At 31.3% G+C, this 21,767-nt stretch overlaps 1 protein-coding gene across 1 annotated transcript in view; it reads left to right on the forward strand.

Moving 5' to 3' along the window:
- The first annotated feature begins 2,556 nt into the window (after positions 1-2,556).
- LOC127706658 (multidrug resistance-associated protein 1-like) overlaps positions 2,557-21,767 on the forward strand; it is a 46,338-nt gene continuing 27,127 nt past the window's right edge. The window contains exons 1-12 of the mRNA XM_052211313.1: positions 2,557-2,677; positions 6,854-7,030; positions 10,134-10,259; positions 10,694-10,822; positions 13,752-13,862; positions 14,275-14,336; positions 14,592-14,723; positions 15,216-15,440; positions 16,151-16,349; positions 18,133-18,453; positions 19,317-19,454; positions 21,270-21,416. Coding sequence (XP_052067273.1) covers positions 2,645-2,677; positions 6,854-7,030; positions 10,134-10,259; positions 10,694-10,822; positions 13,752-13,862; positions 14,275-14,336; positions 14,592-14,723; positions 15,216-15,440; positions 16,151-16,349; positions 18,133-18,453; positions 19,317-19,454; positions 21,270-21,416 — 1,800 coding nt within the window. The 5' untranslated portion in view covers positions 2,557-2,644. The remainder of the gene's footprint in view (positions 2,678-6,853; positions 7,031-10,133; positions 10,260-10,693; positions 10,823-13,751; positions 13,863-14,274; positions 14,337-14,591; positions 14,724-15,215; positions 15,441-16,150; positions 16,350-18,132; positions 18,454-19,316; positions 19,455-21,269; positions 21,417-21,767) is intronic.

The raw sequence follows: 21,767 nt of genomic DNA on the forward strand, positions 1-21,767 counted from the left end.
TCGGACTTAAGACAAAACGAAACCATAGTTCTATCTTTGTTCACCTTGAACTTTGAACTTGATAATACGATATAAGTACTAGAGATTTTTTTTTATTCTTCTTCTTTTCCGTATGTCAACGTCTGTTAACTGGTTAATGTGTTGACTTAGATGTATAGTCCACGAATACCTAAGCAGTCGCATATACTTTAATATGCAATAACTTATATCGTTATATCTAAAGGGGTACGATTTTGCTGTTGAATATATTCAACGTCTCATCGTAATCTAAAACGTTAGATTGCTTAAGTCCCCTTCATGAAAAGCCCTGAATCATTGTCGGGATTTAGCTATACTTGAGGTAATTTTGTTTTAATCTGCTCTTCAACATTTCTATTAGGTTTTGGATTTTCAACTTGAACATTTTGGCCTCGAGCATCACTGAAGAGAAATGAATGAATTGTCGAAAAATACCGATAATATTATTACTTGCTATATTTGAACATTCCCCGTCTAATTTTATTATGACAAATTGTTTATATAATTGTTCAGAACTTAACTTTTCAAAGGTAGGAAAATTTGCCCTGCTTTTGAAACATTTGAATCAGAATGAAAAACATTTTCGATACTTATGTAATTTTTTTTTAAATGATAAAAAATATCAATTTCTTTTAGGACTATGTCTAATATTTTGCTAAATTGTGTATCATCTTAGTTATCAAATTAAGGCGACAGTAGTTTAGCGATGTTCAAATCTCGTAAATCGATTAGGAAGAGACAAATCAAAGTGGCAAGACACAATTTGAAACTTTGGTCGAATTCAAGGCGTGAAAACTCGTCAAGCAAAATACACTTTGTTAAGTCAGGCGAGCTTTTAGTCTAGATAAAACGCATCAGTGGTGCTCGAATCAAAACAGTTAAAAGGTCAAATCAAAAACAAAGTTAGAGCATTGAAAACCTAAAAATCCGAAAATAGTGCCAAATACGGATATTGCTATATATGCCTGGGGTAGAAAACAATAATGATTGGACATAAATTTATAATTTGGTCAATGTCAGAGGATAACAAATAACAGGTTTTCAATAAAAGCAACCGAAGAAAAGGAAACTTGGGTAAAAGTAGAGATAAGAGATGAAAGTATTTTTTAGAATGATTAAAACAGTGAACTCAAGACCTTCTTTGAGAACGATGAATTGTTTTAGATATATAGCTGACCTGTAACCTTTGATAGTCCTAGTAGGTGTATAATCTTATAATATCATTAAAATAAAAACAGAAAAAAAAAAATCAAGTAACTGTTGAACAGAATTCTAAATGGATAACGTTTCCTTGGCAAACACCAAGATTGTCTGACTGCACCTGAGATATGCTTGGTTGCTTTTTTCAGAAATCCTTGCTGCCACAGTCTAACGGATGATCTGATTGCAACCATGCATGCAGATGTAATATCTCCAACCCCTAACACAGCCCATTTTCCTTGTGTTGAGAAAGAACGTCTGGTCTCAAGGGAAGATGCAACGTCTGTGTGCAAGAAAATGAGAGAGATCAGTAAACCAGTACTGCCTTGGACCTCGAGCCTTGGACATGCTATCGTATAAAATTCTTCTTCTTCTTCTTCTTTGTATTAGCCCCCTATAGATTAAAAGGAAGTAAATAAAGATGTACATAGATAATAGGTAGAAGTTAATTTATTTTCTGCTGCCCTGTTTATTAGAAAAGAAAATTGAAATAATGAGAAATGAAGGTCGGCTATTGGCGTAGAAATATCGAGAAATTTGGCCAGTGATTTCCTATATAATCAACCAAATGTTTCCCACAAAAGGGCGGATCCAGGGGGTTCCGGGGGTTGGAACCCTGCTTTTTTTTGACGATCAATGCATTTGAATGGGGACATATAGTTGGAACCCCCCTTTTTATCCTGGGTTAGGACCCCCCTTCTATAAATGGCTGGATCCGCCCCTGCCCCCCTAAATCCGCCTCTGTACATTATATACAGATTCCTAACCTCCAGGATAACATTCAATCAAATTTAAGTGTTGTGTATACAGGTTTAACTTCGGTTATTTATATTGGTTGCAGATGTCAATCTTAACTACAATTAATGCAAACGTTTATACAAACAAAGCAAGCAAGCCAACCAAAGTCTCACTCGACAAGCATTAGGAACTTAGCTCTAACAATGGTTTAATCTTTCTCTGCTAACTTGACTATTTGAATTAATGGTAACCTTCTTACATAAAATATTATAATAATGTAAAAAAAAAAAAACCGAAACAACAATGATCGCTCCCTTCAAGCAGCGCATTTAAAAAAAGTCAGTTTATAATTTTCCTTATATTAGCGTCTGTGTGGATCCTTTATTATTTCCGAACTATCCGAGGTTTAAAAGCAATCTTCTTTTCTTTGAAAGACTTCTTATAAAGGAAATAATATGTAATACTATATGATACCTCATAAAATTTGAAGATAAAGATATCTTATAATTAAAAGTGTATGAGATATCTTAAACGTTGAATAAATATAAACACGGCTTGCCATACACAATCCAAATGTCATAAAATAGGACTTCTATGAAAAGTGCTCAATCAAGGATGTAACGGTTTACCGTGTAGTATTGAATCAGAGGGACCAATTCAGAGACATATTGTATAAGTCTCTGTTGAAATGAACGAATTTTGTAATAATACGCCGATTTGGGTAAGACTGACTGTTTTAACAGGTTCTGCATATCTGCAGGTTGAACATAACTTATATTATTCCACTGTTTAAACATATTGATAGTTTAATCAATATTTGATTGGTTGAGACTATCCCACGTGTCATTGAACAAATCTTCATATTCCATTCTGAGGATCATATTCCCCTCTGAAATGTCGGGATTACTTCGTGCGACGTTACGCGCGGTTAATGTACATAACGTTTTGAACTTCTTATTCTTCTTAAAATAGCGATAGCTAAACTCGTGAACATGTTCAAATTTATTTCAGACGATAAAACAAAAAAACTTATAATTAAATTTTGATCCTTACTGTTTATCAATGGGTATGTCGTGTTTAGTTTGACTTACAAAAACAAGCGGATAAGAAAAAAAATGTATGCAAAATAATATTTAATGTATTGATAGTAAACAAAGATAGGCAGTGGAATAAAACATTCATTTCCCTTTGCCTCAGGAGATATGAAGATTTGTTCACCCTCGAAAAATCATATTTCCCTCGGGCAGAGCCCTCGTGAAATATGAATATTCTTGGGTGAACAAATCTTCATATCTCCCTCCGGCACGGGAAATAAATGTATAACATGGTATTAAGGTTCATCATAACAAATGGACAAAAATGGCTGTATTTACAACTAAAAAACTACTCTGAGTACAGACTTACCTGCCCAGTCTGTAAAGTTTAAGGCCTGGCATCCACTAGATATATAAAAGTTAAATGCATTTTGTGTTTCAGAAAGATAAAATCTTTTTTGGATTTAATGGGCATTTTTTTCGTTCCAGCAGAAGGTGTAAAAATAAAAACAAATACCTGAATTTCATTTAATACTGTCCACTCAATTTCAACCTTTAACTCACCTACAGTTGTGTAGATATCTATTGACCATGCCAATCAAGGTCTATCAATACAATACAATAAGTTGTTACCTGAGAGGGAGCATCTCAAAGTTTTATCCCAACTTATTTTATTTTTACACCTTTTGCAGGAATGAAAAAAAATGCCCATCAAAATCCAAAAAAGATTTTATCTTTCTGAAACACAAAATGCAATTAACTTTTATATATCTCGTGGATGCCAGGCCTTAAAACTTTTCCAACTGTACAGGTTAGTCTGTACTCAGAGTAGTTTTTGAGATGTAAATAAAGCCATTTTTGTACGTTTGTTATGATGAACCTTAAGCACAATCAGGCTATAAAAAATACATCCCTTTTGAAGATTTTTATTAAAACTTTCGATTCTAACTGCCATATTGATGGAAGGGCAATCTAAAACTTTACAGGCGTTATATTTTAAGAGATTATACAAGTATAGGGCCTTAGTCAAATATTTTTGTGTAAACAAATTTCAACTTTTATCATGACAATGATGAGTTTTGGGAGATATTTTTTCATTGAAAAGTAAACAATTATTGTAAACTTATAGTCAGTATATGCAAATTTTAGTTTTACATTTCACTTCCAAATAATATGGAAGAAAGTGAAAATTAAAAAAAAAAATTCCAAAGGGAGATAATTTTTTAGCCACCTTTATTACGTAAAGAAACACTTAGAATTAAATCATTCAGCTCTTTGTTTGAGCTTATGAATCCTTTTCAGATTACAGTAAGGCCTCATAAACTACAGCATTAGTCAACTATGGGGAATATATAGCTATTGTAAAAAAAATAAGACCCTTTAATGGTAAAATAATTTTTCAACCTATTTAACATGTTTAACAAGTATATTCGGCTTGAAAAAGCTTCGCATATTTTATCAATTTGATTTGACCATGATATATTTTTATGAATATAAATTCTAAAAACTTCTACATTATCTGAAGAGATACTATATTGTGATAAAACACAGAAACATTCATTGCAGTTTTCCAGTTTTCTCTCTGACATGACAAGCATGCACTTTGATTTCTTTTAATTTAAAATCCTCATATCATTTTCTTTACACCATTTTTAAAATAACAATTTTTTAGTCTTTATTTAAATATGTGTTTAAATTTACAATAGATTTAGATGACATAAACCATAAATCATCCAAGACAAACTTGTTATACTGACTGCAATACTTTAGAAAAAACTTTTTTTTTAATAATTAAATTTTTTTCTGAGCCTTGCATAATTTATCATAACGATCCATTAATGATTAATAATCCTCAAACTTGCTTGTAGTACATGTTTAATTTGGTTAGTCAAATAAGAAAATCAACTAGTTTCACCTCCAATTTGGCAGTCAATGAAAATAACTCCAACTCAAAGTACATCTTATCGAAACCTATCAATATAGAAGCTGATGGCACTTCACTTCACAATTGAATAATTAGTGGAAACATTGGAGGAACTTTTGGGATCTAGAAAGTTGTAGAGTTTTATTTTTAAGAACTATTATTCTTTACCTTTTCTAATCATGAATATGAATATAACAAAAAGTCAGCTGATTCAACCGAATAATATTTCTGGAATATCAGGCATTTTAAAAAAAATAGAATTTTTGCAAATTATATGCTAATTAGTTGACTCTTGATACTGTAACTGATGCTGATCTTTCAAACTATGCTTCGAGATTTGGGGTGGATGGCATGGGAGGTTGAAGCCAATGAAGGGGACGAGGTGGCAGATTAGTAGGTAGGATGGAACCAACCGCAGCTACAAAATGGTCATTTTCAATCTATTTTTCGATTTTAATATGACTTTCAGAGGTGAACATTAACCAAACTGTGTTTTTTTTTCATTCAATTATCACCTTGTAGTTAAAGCAACCCATCCATGCTGACTGGAAGTAAATGTGACTTGATTGTATTGCTGTGGAATATTTAATGGCAAGCAAGGTCTGCCAAAATATCTGTTTTTACAGATTACTGACAAAGCAGTGAACTAGGTTTTACAGACCAGATTTTTTGGGCCATATAATACCTCATGTTCCAGAACTACCTATGCATGCATTTAGGATAACAGTTTAAACTTGCTGTTTCTACCATTAATGTAGTGGCCATCAAATGACTCCCACCCCACCTGATTTTGGCTACTTTTCACATTTTTCTGATTTTTAACTCCAAGAAGGGCTTCACGGTTGTCATATTTTCATGACAACACATCTGGAAAGCATTTATAGAACATGAATTGCAAGATTGAATTCCCTGCTGTCAACGCAGTTCAGCAGGGGCAATTCTTAAAAAGTATGTCTCTGACAGAATTATGCAATATTGAAATCTTAAGTTATGATACATCTCTGGTTTGTTGTAAAGTTTAGATTTGAAAGAACACTCACGGTTCACAAAACTGATAAATGCAAAAATTACATATATATAGATTCTATCACTGCATTGAGTGTGATACAATATTTCTCCACTCGAGACAGCTGAATTTAAAAATTTAAAACGCTAGGCTGGTTGAGAGGTATTTGTAAATTTCATAATAAATAAACAAAAACTCGGTACATATATATTTGAATCCAGGCGAGAGAAGAACAAAAATTTGCTGATTTAACATTGTTGTGCTGATATTTAGAGTAGTTATATATATATAAGAAAACTTAAGATAAAATTGTTTTAAAATTATGGATTTTTTTTGCAAATTGATTGCAGTTTATACATAAAAATAAGGAGATATGGTATGGCATATATGAATGCCAATGAAAGGCTATCAACTAAAGAATAAAGAATTAGGATGAGAAAAACTACAGGTCCCATATGGCCTTTAACAATAAGAAAAACCCATAATTCATTGTAATCTATATATGAATTGTTGAAGGCTGTACGGTTGCCTATTATTGCCAACATCCACTTCATTCTAACTTTGTTGGATAGTTGTCTCATTGGCAATCATACCACATCTCCTTCTTTTTATAATGAATACTTATTTGTGGTTTTCAGTTAACAAAAAATGTTTACAATCAGTTAGCATTTGCATTGTTTTAGAGACCTCAATTTTATGACATATGAATGGAGATATACTAATTTAACTAATTACAGTAATGCTTACTAGTATTTTGTATGCAGTGTTAGAATAAGCTCCTCGTTATTTATATGTTGCAAGCGTGGGAATTTCATTAATTTTAAGAGAGAAAATATAATTTGTTCAAGTTTAAAATTGAAGATAAAGTCTGATCTAACATCTTCAATAAGATCAAGACAAAAAAGACTTCTTGAATTCTCTTGTGTGTTGTAGGATCTGAACTTGGCCTGGAGGGGAACATGGCCAGAGTTTACACAATGTTTCCAGGATACTGTGTTGATCTGGGTACCAAGTGGATGGTTGTGGTTAGCTACTCCATTTTATCTCAGATATCTTCTAACAACAAAGTCTGTCAGAGGAAAATGGTCAAGTGTCACTTACCTTAAGATGGTTTGTATGATTATTTTATTTGGATTTTAATACATTTGTACTACATTATAGTGCATAAATGTCAATTTGGAAAAAAATAGCAAAAATTTGTTAATGATAAAAATCATGCATTTAATTACTGTTTGAAAAGATAACCTCTTATTGAACCTTGAATAATGAAACAATAATTTATTGGGAAACAATTTAATTCACATTGTCCATGTCATTGAGAAGAAAGATGTAATTTGCAGACACAATGTAATTTGCATTGTCAATGAGCAGAAACAATATAATTTGCATTGTCAATGAGAAGACACAATGTGATTTGCCATGTCTATGAGAAAAAACAATGTAATTTGCATTGTCATTGAGAAGAAACAATGTAATTTGCATTGTCAATGAGAAAAAAACAATGTAATTTGCATTGTCAATGAAAAGACACAATGTAATTTGCATTGTCCAACAGAAGAAACAATGTAATTTACATTGTCAATGAGAAGAAACAATGTAATTTGCATTGTCCAGGAGACTGTATCTTATGGTTGAATTATTTCTTAGTAATAAAATTTCTCTTTAAGCAGAGTTTTTGTTTCAAATTAATCATTAGTTCAATTGATTGAATTGCTCCTGGAAGTATAGTTTTCAGTACTTCAAAGATTATACATTCCACCCTAGTTTTCATTGTCAAGTCTTGCAATAAATACTTGATTGTGCCTAGTGATTGAAATAAATTGGGTTATAGTTACAATGAAGTTGTAATGTAAGGCAAAATAAAAATATTCCCCAAAAACAAAAAAAAGCTTGTAGTTGTAAATGAGTTTCAGAAAAATCTTTGTTTTAAATTTATATAATTGATATCTGAGTAGAGTTTGAAAATAAATGTTTATGGGATACATTTCCTTTGATATTGTAAAATATATTGAAACTAATCTTGGAAGCCATTTCATGATAAGATTTATAAGGAATTTTAATGCAATTTATTATATAGATTTAGTATATACTTAGTAATAAGTACAAGTAAACTGTGTGTTTAATATAATCAATAGCAATCATGCCATATCAGCCATCCATGATGAAATTGATATCAGTCACAATTGAAAAGTCTTTATCAAACCCCTAATTTGTATGACATCATGTCATTTATATCAGTCACAGTGGCAAAGTCTTTATCAAACCCCTAATTTGTATGACATCATGTCATCAATATCAGTCACAGTGGCAAAGTCTTTATCAAACCACTAATTTGTATGACATCATGTCATCAATATCAGTCACAGTGGCAAAGTCTTTATCAAACTCCTAATTTGTATGACATCATGTCATCAATATCAGTCACAGTGGCAAAGTCTTTATCAAACCCCTAATTTGTATGACATCATGTCATCAATATCAGTCACAGTGGCAAAGTCTTTATCAAACCCCTAATTTGTATGACATCATGTCATCAATATCAGTCACAGTGGCAAAGTCTTTATCAAACTCCTAATTTGTATGACATCATGTCATCAATATCAGTCACAGTGGCAAAGTCTTTATCAAACTCCTAATTTGTATGACATCATGTCATCAATATCAGTCACAGTGGCAAAGTCTTTATCAAACTCCTAATTTGTATGACATCATGTCATCAATATCAGTCACAGTGGCAAAGTCTTTATCAAACCCCTAATTTGTATGGCATCATGTCATCAATATCAGTCACAGTGGCAAAGGCTTTATCAAAGGTGAAAAACATCAACATGTGTACTTGAGATATTTAATAACTGTATATGATATGGCTTTTTCAATATCACACACAGTATCAACCCTCAACCAAAATAATCCCTTGAGCAGAGTATATGGGTACCTTGGGTTGATACAGATGTGATATTGAAAAAGCCATATGTTATTCTCTCTGTATATTTCCAATATTTCAGCTGATTTGTGTGAGACATTGATTACCATGTTACAATCTTCATGTTTACTTATACCCCTAGTACTGTATATCGGGTTTTTTTTTGCGTCGGCTTTTTTTCGTGATTTGATGGCAAAATGGGCAGGTTAAATTTTCACTTTGTATAATTTTCGCGGAATGGAAAAATACACCCGAAAAAATAATTGTATTGTATTGTTAAAAATGTAAACAACATTAACTTGATTGACTGACAGGTAATCAATCGATTGCAAATAAATATGAGTACTACAAACAAACATACACATAATTCAGTGAACTTTCAAGGAACATAAAATATGTACAGACATTGGGGCATGCTGAAAATTAAAGGTTTTGATCATTACAGATAAACAAATATCCTTGTAAATGTCATTTATTTTGATTTTAATTGTTACATCAGATGCAAAATATTCGTGTTAATATAACATCAATCAATAGATTGTTGCTAATTAACATATTTTAACCTGTCACTGATTGCTGTGTTGTCAAAAGGTGTGCCATATTTGATTAGTAATTTTAATTATTATATAAACAGAGATCTTAATTAAGTATACACTTTCTTGTGATCTACCAAACAACACAAAAGACTTGACAATCAACAGTATAATATATGAAACATTCAAACAATGATAAATCTGGGAATACGCAGTGAAATTTACGCGGGGTCAAATTTTTCGCGTTTCTTTAGCTGTCTTGAACAAGGCAAAAATTAGACACACGCAAAAAATACCCTATATACGGTTTAACTTATGAATGTGATCATATGTACATTTACCCCATATTAATTGGCTCTTGTGTTTTTACATTTATTTCTAATATTTCTATTACTATATATACTTTTGGATCAAATGTTCATGCATTTTTATAGAAAAAACATTAATTAAAGTTTAATTTCCTACTGCAGAGACTTGATTGTAAGTGTTTTTCTCCACTTATTGCAGTTTTTCCAAAATTCTGACCCAATTGCTATTTGTTTCATCAAACCAAACTGTTCAACTGGTTAGAAGTTTTAACCAACTGAACAGAGAAACACTTACAATCAAGTCACAGTAATAAATCCATGAAACTTTGCAACTAACAATGTCAAAGTGTTATGAAAAGCCACATAATGTTAGTGAATATGTGCTTATTTATATTACCAAACAAAGTGTGATTGTATGTATATTTACTATTTTCTTTATATCCATATAGATATTTGCACTAATTATGTTGATACTGACAACAATCAATGTTGTTTATGCTGCTATTGACCTGAAAGAATCATCATCATATTGGAAAGCATCCTTAGTTGGGCCTGTGATTGAGGCAGTCACAATTGTAAGTTCATTTATATACTGTAAACCAACTTATTTTCGTGCATACTTTATTTGGCATTAAATTCTCTCTAGCCAACTTCGTATCGATTTATTTTCAAGATCTTCTCAATTCCTTGATATATTTATATAAAGGAAGATCTAAGTTTCACATACTTGTGTAGATTTAGATTAGTGTTATTTTTCTACTCAAGAAAGTTACATACAGCCCCAGCAAGTTCTAGATAAGGCTGTCAGTCAAACAATTGTTCTGGATGAATACATTTTAGATTCAAGAAATCAGTTTATCAAAATCAGAACTCAATTGTAAAATTCATGAAAATGTGGTGATGACTTTACTCATTTGGGTTAAAAAATACATAATTTAAAACTGACCATATTTTTGGGGATGACTGTAAACATACATATAGATAAAAGAATCTTGGTTTTATTTTTTAGTTACTGGTGATATTCTACATTGCATTTGAAAGATACAAAGGTTTTGTGACGTCTGGTGTGCTGTTTATTTACTGGACAGTTGCTATATTAACCAAAATTATTCCATTCTACTCAAAACTTCTGAAAAAGGTATTGTAATAAGCATTTATAATTATGATATAACAGAAACAGATATAGTTTGTGAGCCTTTTAAAACTTAACGATGTCCTGTTAATTTTATTTTCAACTTTTTAGACCAACTCTTAAACAAACCCCTACAAGTTTGTAAGTAAGTAATTGTTTATTATAGTGACATGTATAAATCAAAGTTAATATATATATGTGCAAAATATAATCCCACATACAAAATACACCCGGCCCGATGGACCAATAGTTCTATATAAATGTTTCAATATCACATGTTGATTGTCAATTTTATTTTGAGAGAAAGATAATCATATAATTTAAGAATGAAACTTTGTAAAAGTTCAGACCTTGTTCTTCTAAAGTATTTGAAAAAGTTTGAGAATGTTAACTAGAGTAAACTGTTTTGTTTTCTACAGAAAAGTGACTCTGTTAAGTATTTAGCTATTTTCACCATTAGAAATGTTAAATTACCCTGGTTGTCCAACTGCACTTAGTCAGGCAACACTGATATCTCGCTACAAACAGTTTGTCTGATATCATTATAAAATGTACAGTTTATATGAAAATGTAGTGCACTTTCAACATTCTGTGAACTACAAAATCAACACAGTCTATCCTCTACTGGTTCCCCAATATATCTTCCAGTCTCAATTCTGATTGGTAATTTTCCTGCATCTACACTGGCCTAGCACAGATCGCTCGTTCTTTGAAAGATTTAGTTTTACATCGTGTTCTTATTCACAGTTTGTTTTAAAGTTTAAGTAGGATCGTAGCTTTGGATTATTATCAAGGACTCTCTCCATATACCTAAAAAAAAAATCATACAATTTGTTCAAAAGATTTAAAATCCACCATTGATCTACTTCCGTAATAATGTGACATATTAAGTTCATGGAAAATATCTTTAATGTCACTACACCAATTGTTTGTGCAACATATGCAATCCATGTTAAACACCACTTTTGTTATTCGATTGGTTTCAAACATTATCAGCCTATTCCAATAGTGAATGATGTTTACCCAATGCCGAAACTGACTTGTTATCTACCCAGTATCCCTATACAGTGCTAAAATCTGTGTATGCCCAAGAAATACCGGATTGCTCTGTTCTGTACATTATCTATTGCTTGGAACTCCCGATTTCCCCATATTCTAGATGCATAGTCAAGGATAGGAGCAACACATGATATAAAAAGTTTTTCAAAAGATTGAAATCCAAAATTCTTTAAAGTATGGATTTTCGAGATGAATTTTCCTAAGGCTTCCTGCACCTTTAGCCAAAGTCTCTGCCTGTAATTGAAAGATACCTGTAGAGTTAAAAGTTACAAATAAGTATTTGTAATTGTCCACCATTTTGAATGCATTATGGCCGATTGAAAACTCAAATTCACTCTGCTTTTTACGTCCTTTACAAAAATGTACGCACTTAGATTTGTCCCTGTTGATCAGAACCCTCCATCGTTTACACCAACTATGAATCACGTTTAACATTTGTTGAAGTTCGTCCTAACTTTAACTAATCAAAAGCTGTTTTCCATTAATATCAAATCCTAAATTCAAATCATTAACTCTTTTAACGAGATCGTTGATGAAGATATAGGAAAGCGTCAGGGAAACGTTATCATCTTCTTTTAGGCAAGATTTAACAGCCAAACAAATTTGTCAGCTTGTTGTTAATCTGCACACAGGAATATGCATTGACTTTTTTAAATCAATGAATGCATTTGGATTGTTTCTCACAATACTGTTTAAAGTAAAAATAATTGGACAAGTTATGGACTCTCCAGGTGGACAGAATTAAACTTGTGTCAAAATCAGTTGAAAAAGTTTGTGTAATGTGTCAATAACTACAGGATATTTTAAAACATTGTATGGTATTTCATCATATCCACTTGCAGATCTTAGTTTTGCTTGCATTACCATAGAATTTATTTCATTTCTTGATATGTTAACATTCAAAAGATTGTTTGACATATACAAGGGGTCTTCCATATTTGCCTGTAATAAGATTTTGTGTACTTTTGCTAGAATATAGTGTTCTGAATCAAATTCATCACTTGACATGCCATTGTATAAATTTTCAAAATCACAATGCCATCTTTCAAAAACTTCTTGTTCAGATCTAGTAAAATTCCTGTTTTCATCTATGATTTCCTATGGTATAATTTTTTTTTAAACAATATTGTGGGATTTTATCAGTCATTTCAATGATTATCTTGATGCATAAATTTTCGTAAATAACATCAATATTTTCCTGAGATTTCCGCAAGTGTTCGAAGTCATTGATAATATTAATCAAAGCAAAGCATGGAAGAATGTACAGGACTTTGTTTGTTTATCTTTCTATCTAGAGCAACTTTTTATCTGACTTTCTTCTAACTTAGCATGATAATGGTTTGAAATAGGGACCTATCACATTCATGACAATTTTTTTCAGAATTATGCTATTTGATTTGAAAATTTGACCCATTTCAGTATTACTTTTGTTACTCCTCTTAAATGTATTATTTAATGTTCATAAAATAAATTCTAATTGGAACTAATGGGAACAAGTTGTGCTCCTCAGTTTCATGAAAGAACAGGTAATACATGTTGTACTTGAAATTATCTTGTGCTCTGAAAGATGTATTTTTATGTCTTTTTTAGGTAGTTAACATTTTTCAGTTTTGTGAATAAAAATTCCTTGAGATCAACATTTAAACTGCAACTGTGCTATTTGCACAGTCAAATTGCATTGACCATATATTTATTTGTGATATACAGTCACTGATAGTATGTCATCTTGTTTGTGACGTTGATAATGTGTTTTCCAAGAGCTTTATTTATGACGTCTACTGTTACTGATTAATATACAAGTTCCCATATGGAAAGCCAATGCAAATTTTTAAGTCCAGACCAGATTGATCTATATACTAAATGTTATTTTTTACAGGATAAAGCAGAAGATACAATATTTTTAAAGATATATGTATATTTTGGATTTTGGCTTTGGGTAATAGAATGGATTTTACATAGTATAGCAGAAAAATTACCACATAACAGGGTATGTTTTATAATTTCATTTTTTCATAGAGATTAAGTAAACCTTTTAATGATATATGTCAATGCCTGTTGAATTAGGTGGACATATGGCCTGCAGAATATGTCTCGGCAAAATTTTGTTTTCCCCAAAAAACAGTGTCAAAGATATGAAAATATCTACTGCAAGATTTAAGTTTCATGTAAAAAAAATGTAATATTTAAATACCTTATTTCTCTTCTGGCAGATTATTTTAAGGTACATGTAGTGTGGAATGGCACAATGAATCATGAAAACTTTTCAGGGAAAATCCTTTTAGAATTATACAAACAAGTGTTGATGTTTTGAAAAGATCACTTTGATGAATAAGCAATCAATCAATCAATCAATCAAATATAAAAATATTGAATTTATACTGTTTTTATTTTAACCACAGGATGTGTGTCCAGAACAAAAGGCCTCTTTTTTATCTAGAATTACTTTTAACTGGATAACAAGGTCAGTAGACTACAATATGGGTCGTGTTAATTAGCATTAATTGCAAATTTGACAAAAGACACAAAAAATAATTTGAAAAAAGCTACTTATCAATTATTCAACACTTTATTTTCATAAATAATTTGCTTCAGACATTTATTTTGTTCAGAAAAACTAAAGAAAAAAAAAAATTTTTATAAAAATTTTTAACAGATTTTGTTTGTTGTAAGAAAACAAGTTATGATAAAATGTTTTTTGTTCTTGTTTTTCTTACAGTTTAATGATACAAGGCTATAGAAAACCTTTAAATGAAGATGAAATGTTTAAGTTAAACGAGAGAGACATGTGTAAGGTGGCTTACAATAGATTTTTAAAGAATTGGGATAAAGAACGTGGCAGTGTGTCCAGGTAAATTATAAGAAACATTTTGCATGTTTTTTTTTGTTGAAATTTCTTGTTATATTAGAAAATATACTCCCTGAGTGTAGAGAGAAAAAAAATTGAAAATGTTCATTTATAAAATGTTGAGCAGTAGCATTCAGCTACAATCAGCATAACTGTAGAATACAAAAAAATCACAAAACTGTTCCTCCAGGTACAGAATTTTTACAGCTTTAATGTATGAAATATTTATCTGTATTCAACATGTCACTTGTTACTGTCAGATGATTGAAAAAAGGCATTAAATTTGTATTGCAATTATCTTCTATAGAATTTCCTTTTGTTATGGATAGGCTGGCATTTTAAATAATAATTTTCATCAATGTAATGGACTCTTCAGGAAAGCTACAGGCCTCAGGCCCATGAATACATACCTAAATTTAAAAACACTGCAAAGTATATTAAATATTCATTGTTTATATATTCTGGGCCAAATTTGAAAAAAAAAGATTTTTGCAGGCTTGGCCGGTCTGGATCATCCTGTAGATACAATCTGCAAGACGACATGTCTGAGTCTACACCATTACTTGCTCCTAAGCCAGTGATAAAAGATCCAAATACTAAAGAGAAGAAACGATCCTTGTTCAGAGCACTTGCCAAAACCTTTGGTCTAGAACTACTGCATGCACATGTTTTCAAATTGATCTATGATATAACTATTTTCATTTCACCTATACTTCTGAGGTATGTTAATTTCATTTTCCACTCATAGATAATTGTCAAAACTAAGTAAATGTATTTATGCCTTATCTATGATAAAAGGAATCATACTGTTTTTTGGTCTGTACTTCCATCCTTTAGTTCTTTTTTCTGTCCTATAGCAGGTTAAAGTATTGGTTTAAGGCAGTTTAATTTACCTTTAAGTTGTGATCACATTAGCTTTAAACTTAGTACACATATTCATTATGATGTTAACTTTGAAAAATATATTTCATATTAGAGTTTTGACTCATATTTTGTTGTTCACTGAACCTGAAAAAGTTGTAGAGTGAAATCAGTACATTCTTAGGTTAAAGTGTTGGTTTAATATAGTTTACCTTGAAGTCAGGGTAATTTCAACTTGAAAATTAGCCCACTTGTTTGTTTTGATGTGAACTTTTTAAAATATAGGCTAAATTAAAGTTGTGACTCAGTTGTGCAAGGCGTCCAATGAACACATATTCTTGTTTTAACACATTTTAAATTGTTTAATCTTTTGACCTTATGTTTCTGTATCTATCATAATACTTGAAGATACCAGTAAATACTGTTGGCATTTGAAATGGGATTTTTTCTAATTATCAGGAACTGTTTTTACAAGTTGAAATGTTGTATTGAAAGAAAAATAATAGTAGAGATAGGACAGCTACATGTCTGTACATGTTATAACTATTTGCTGTTTGTGTTTTTTCTAGATTTTTAATTGCCTTTTGTAAAGGTTCAACAGAATCGGATTCATCAGAATTCTCACAAAATTGGAAAGGATATATGCTAGCAGCAGGTTTCTTTGTGACTATCCTCATCCAGTCCCTAGCATCCCATCAACAGTTCTACTGGGGGATGACTTTAGGAATCAGGGTCAAGGCTGCATTGATGGCAGCGGTTTACAGAAAGGTTAGCATCAAAACTATGATGTATTAATTAATGAGGATTATAACACCTGTTTACCTTTTATTTAAGATGATTTTGTAAGATTATCTTCCTGTAGATGTAACTTATATTGACTTAAATTTTATTTTTTTTTATTACTGATCAACCATTTGCCAATATCTGAATTAAAATATGGGTAAAGTACTATCTTATTAAAACCTTAAGTTCCTTTTGAATGACCTGTTTATTGACAAAGGCTGAACATGAAAATAAAAATAATATTAGGTCTCTGATCTGATGGGGATAGTAAAAGAGAGTATATTTAAGTGTTTATTAATGAAGTTATCTAGTGAAAGGGTAAGGTTCAAGGCAATGATGATTTGAGGTTTTTCTATACAGATAATTGAATATAAAAATAAAGAGATGTGGTATGATTGTCAATGAGACAACTATCAACCAAAAACCAATTGTTTGTTTACTGTTTAATTTTGAAAACAATACTACTAAATTTTTTTATCCTACAGTCAGTCAACTATTGTACAAGTAACAGCTGGACAAATAACTTGTTTTCTTTATATTGTTATGGTTCTTCCTTGTCGAGTACTGTAAATACAGAAATTATTGCGAAGTTTTTATTAATGCCAATATTGCGACTGGTTGAGTATCGCAATATTAAGAACTCGCATTCTGATATCTGAAGTATATATCCGTATTCAGATTGCTGTTCTGTGTGAGCCAAGGCTCTGTGTTGAAGGTCGTACTTTGACCTATAATGGTTTACTTTTACAAATTGTGAATTGGATGGAGAGTTGTCTCATTGGCACTCATACCACATCTTCTTATATCTATCTTTGATATCCTTGAGATGTAATTTTAATTCTAATCTTGAAACTAAGGATTCATTTTTAAATATATTTGAAATGGATATGTTGTATGTGTTGATATAGAGTTAACAAATATCACTCTCAATTTCTGATTGAATAATAATTATATCAAACAGGATAATTGCTGCCTTTAGCAGATAATTTAAATTACACCATACTTCTAAGACTTATACATTTGACTCTCATTCTCTCGAACTCCGTTGACTCAAAACTTGCAAGTTATAAAATATTTCTGGTCTCTTAACATTGAAACACAGTAATTATTGATTTGTTTTAATCAATTTTTGAAGAGTCAAAATTTTACAAGACTGAAAATTTTATTAACAGTGTAAAATGTGACATCGAAGCTTTTCACACCTGTCAAAAATCCCCACTTGGATTAAATGTCTGCACCAATGGCATGCTTATAGACTAGGTGTCTTTTGGCAATTCATTCATTTTGGATATTCCTATTCTGTCTGTTCCCTCATGGAGATAAAAATAGATGTTGTTATTGTAAAATATGTTGTTTTATTAAACTTGACTTAAAAGAAATACATGTGGTTGTAAGTTTTGGTTCAGAAAAGTTTGATCAAACTATTTGTTCCATAAACAGATACAGTAAAATAAGGTAAATCTAAATTAGGAAAAACAGTATTTAAACAACTACAGAAAAATAAAGCACTTTCTGAAATGAAAAACCTTATAATGATTGGTTTCCAATACTACAATGTATGATCAGATCAACAGGATACAAAATGCTGGTTAGTCTAATCACATGCAAAATTGATTGTCTCCCCTTGTTTGAATACACTTCAGCTCTCTTTGAATCAAAATTTCCAAATGTTCCAAATGAGAGTCAGCTACTTTTTGATTTCATAGGATTAAAACTGGAGGCTGTGTTTGTTTCATACTTGTTAATTGTTTATTTGATGTATTTATAGGCACTGACATTAACAAGTGGAGCAAGAAAAGAGTCAACTGTTGGTGAAATTGTCAACTTGATGTCCATTGACACACAACATATCCAAGATAATATTAACTACCTGTGGGCACTGTGGTCATCACCGTTACAAATTGGTTTATGTTTATACTTCCTCTATCAGACTGTCGGAGCATCTGCTTTTGCTGGATTTGGAATTCTTATATTACTTCTTCCAGTAAATGGAGTTGTCATGAGTAAAATTCATGGTCTTCAGGGACAGCAGATGAAACAGAAAGATAATCGAGTTAAATTGCTATCAGAAGTACTGAATGGTATAAAGGTAATTTATGTGCAGAATTCAAGGTTTCATAAAAGTTAAGTCTCTTAATATGGAATAAAACACATCTTAAAAAAATAATTTAGTCTCCCCAACAATTTTTTTACAAAAATGCTTATTCTTCAGCAATTTTGCTGGATAGATGTCACCCTAAACTTAAAGTTTTTCTGGTTCAGTTGAACAGCTGTCCATTTTTATGGGACCCTAAAAATGATTTTTTTCCCCTGCATTTTGGGTTCAATAGGAGTGCAGATAACATAAAACTGAAATATTTTCCTGCAGTATAAGGCAGTTGCCTAAAGACCAGTTGTGTTAAGTTTGATCAGGGGAAACTCTTCCTAAATTTTGAATTTGTTCCAAAGAATTTTTTTTTCTAAATTTTAAGGTCCTAGATGATGGTCCTTCCTCAAAGTAATTTTGTGCTGATCTGAAATCAAAGATAAGGGGTGGTGCAAGGGGCTGTCATCCAGAATTCCCCCCCCCCCCTCCCCCAAAAAAAAATTCTTTCCTGGATCCCGAAAAATTAATCTTTAATTCTTGAGCCCCAATAGGTGTAAATCCCTTATTCCGTTCAAAATAAAGTACCAATCCCTTATTCCCGCCAATATAAAGGCCAAATCCCAACGTATTGAAAAAGGTCATTTGCCCCTCAAGATGACCAAACACCACAGAATAAAGTTCAGCACTAAACCCCATTTGATAAGTTGATTGATCATTTTACAACATATTTTCACCTTTATTTATGAAAAAGGTGTTTTGAATTCACATCAATTCATTTAATTGATTAAGATAATTATTACTCATCATTTGAATCACTACACTGATATTATATCAACACTCACTGTTAATTGACAATTTACTTTTAGATCCTGAAATTATATGCCTGGGAGATGTCATTTAAAGACAAGATTGCTGCTATCAGAAACATAGAACTGACCATACTAAAGAAGTCAGCTATGCTTAGTATGATTTTCTGGTTCTCTTGGGGTGTAGCTCCTTATCTGGTAAGATATAAATCAGGTGATATTGAATTCTAATTCAGATTGAAGATCTGCATGTTTCTTTTTCTGGTTTCCCAAATGTCTAACTTTAATATAGTCATTTTTGTCATTTAATGCTAGCGTTTCTCATTTTTTATATAGATTAGACTGTTGGTTTTCCTGTTTGAATTGTTTTACACTAGTCATGTTGGGGCCCTTTATAGCTTGCTGTTTGATGTGAGCCAAGGCTCCCTGTTGAAGGCCTTACTTTGACCTATAATTGTTAACATTTTACACATTGTGACTTGGATGGAGAGTTGTCTCATTGGCACTCATACCACATCTTCTTATTTATATAGGGAAATTACCCAGTATGTGTCATGTTAACTCAGGTCAAGACTATTTGTCTTGTTCAATTAAGGTGGTACCCAACACCTTGACTAATATTAATTTGGCTCGTTTAATTTTCATAAAATTGTGACAATGGTTACTTTGACCCTTTGACAGAAATATAAAAATTTCAAAAATTTGAACCAACCACTTTATCAGAAAAATTTCACTGGTTATATAGCAGTTTGACAAACACTAATTTTGATCATTGAGAAGCTTAATATTTCCTTAACAATACAACGTGATTAAAACGTTTAGCTGATTTTTACAGAGTTATCTCCCTGTAGTGTTAGGTACCACCTTAACAGTAAATCTAAAGAAAAGATAAAATCTTATATGAGTAAATACTACAGTATTACAATGTCTTACATAGTGAAATAGTTTAATGATATTCCTGTATATAATTTGTTGCATAATATTGGTTGAGTACCAGTTACCGTCAGTTACCAGTGAATGTCACCTGGAATTTTTATGCATTAACAGAAGCGTTTCGTAAATACAGCATACTGCTATTATCTGCACACAATAACATTCATTTCATAATTAGAAATTTTGTTTTGTTTGATCAGATAAAGACAAGAAAATGCTGAGTTTTCACTTTTTCAACACATCCTGGGAAGATACGCATGCTGGGGCATGACGTCATCACTTTATGGCCTCCTCAATTTTAGAAAACTTACCTTTTTCAGACAAAGTAAAATCAAAATTTGTTTTAGAAGAAAATTTCTTTCATAACAATTTAAATGTTTTTTTTAATTTGATAATTAACTTCTTTGCTCCTATTGAATACAGTGTAACTTATTGATTTCAAGTAACATAAATTCAAGATCAGTTCAGATTTAGCAAGATGAAGAAAAGCTTCTGGATTTTGGTTGGAAAGACTATATGTGTGGTTGATTTGACATTCAACCTTCTCTGCTTACCACAGAATATCAAAGTATAAAGCTAATGTTCAGATTTAGCCAAAATTTCTATTATTTACTAGCTAGATTTCTGAAGTGACGTTATTTGTGTTTGTACTCATAAAATTTGACACAAATATCGCCACTCCAGTACCCTGCTTTACATTAGTTATAAGAGGATTTGAAGTCAGAGTCTATGGTGCTAGAACTAACTTTTGGTAACCTGTTATATCTTACAAAAATATGTCCAAATGGAATTCCTGTTAAAAAATAGTTGAGAAAAACTGAATTTATGATTGTAACTGATACTGCTGGACCAGTAGAATAAGGATAGATCACAAATACCAAACATATTATCTATTCCATTATTAATAATATATGAACAAGTTCTTTGGTGCTTGCTTGTACTGTTTAGTTGCATGCTAAATGTTTTAAATGTTTCTTTTAGTTTTAGAATAAGAAAATAGTCAGTCATATATATTCAAGCAACTTAAATCTCTGCGGCCTGAACAGGATGTATGCTTACACTTTTTAAAAATTTTTGCAGGTATCTTTGGTAACATTTGCTACCTTTGTGTTTCTATCCAAAGACCATTATCTTGATGCTGAGACTGCTTTTGTTGCCATTTCTTTGTTCAACATCCTGAGATTTGCAATAAACTTTGCTCCTATGGCTCTGACAGAAACAATAAAGGTATGTGACTGTGTGTGCATAAAATCAGTAGAAAATCCATCATGAAAGGGTGAGTCCAACAAATATCTTACAGTAATTGTAATTCTTGGATTACTCCTGCATTTATTCTTGTATCACTTTGAATTTAAATGTATGTTGATTTTTCTGAAAACGTTGAAGAAAATCAGAATCAGGGAATCCTTTTTTTTTTTTTTAAAGAGGACATGTAATAATGGTTGTCTTGCTTACATAATACTATCATTTCTTGTTGCTTTCCTATCTGATACCCATATTTACTAATTAATATGTAGATAATTTAAGTTTACAAAAATCTGAAACAGGGAACAGTTATTCTAGAAAAGGGACTTGTAG

The sequence above is a fragment of the Mytilus californianus genome, unplaced genomic scaffold (genome assembly GCF_021869535.1).
Source record: "Mytilus californianus isolate M0D057914Y unplaced genomic scaffold, xbMytCali1.0.p SCAF_6, whole genome shotgun sequence".
In the NCBI taxonomy this organism is placed as follows: domain Eukaryota; kingdom Metazoa; phylum Mollusca; class Bivalvia; order Mytilida; family Mytilidae; genus Mytilus; species Mytilus californianus.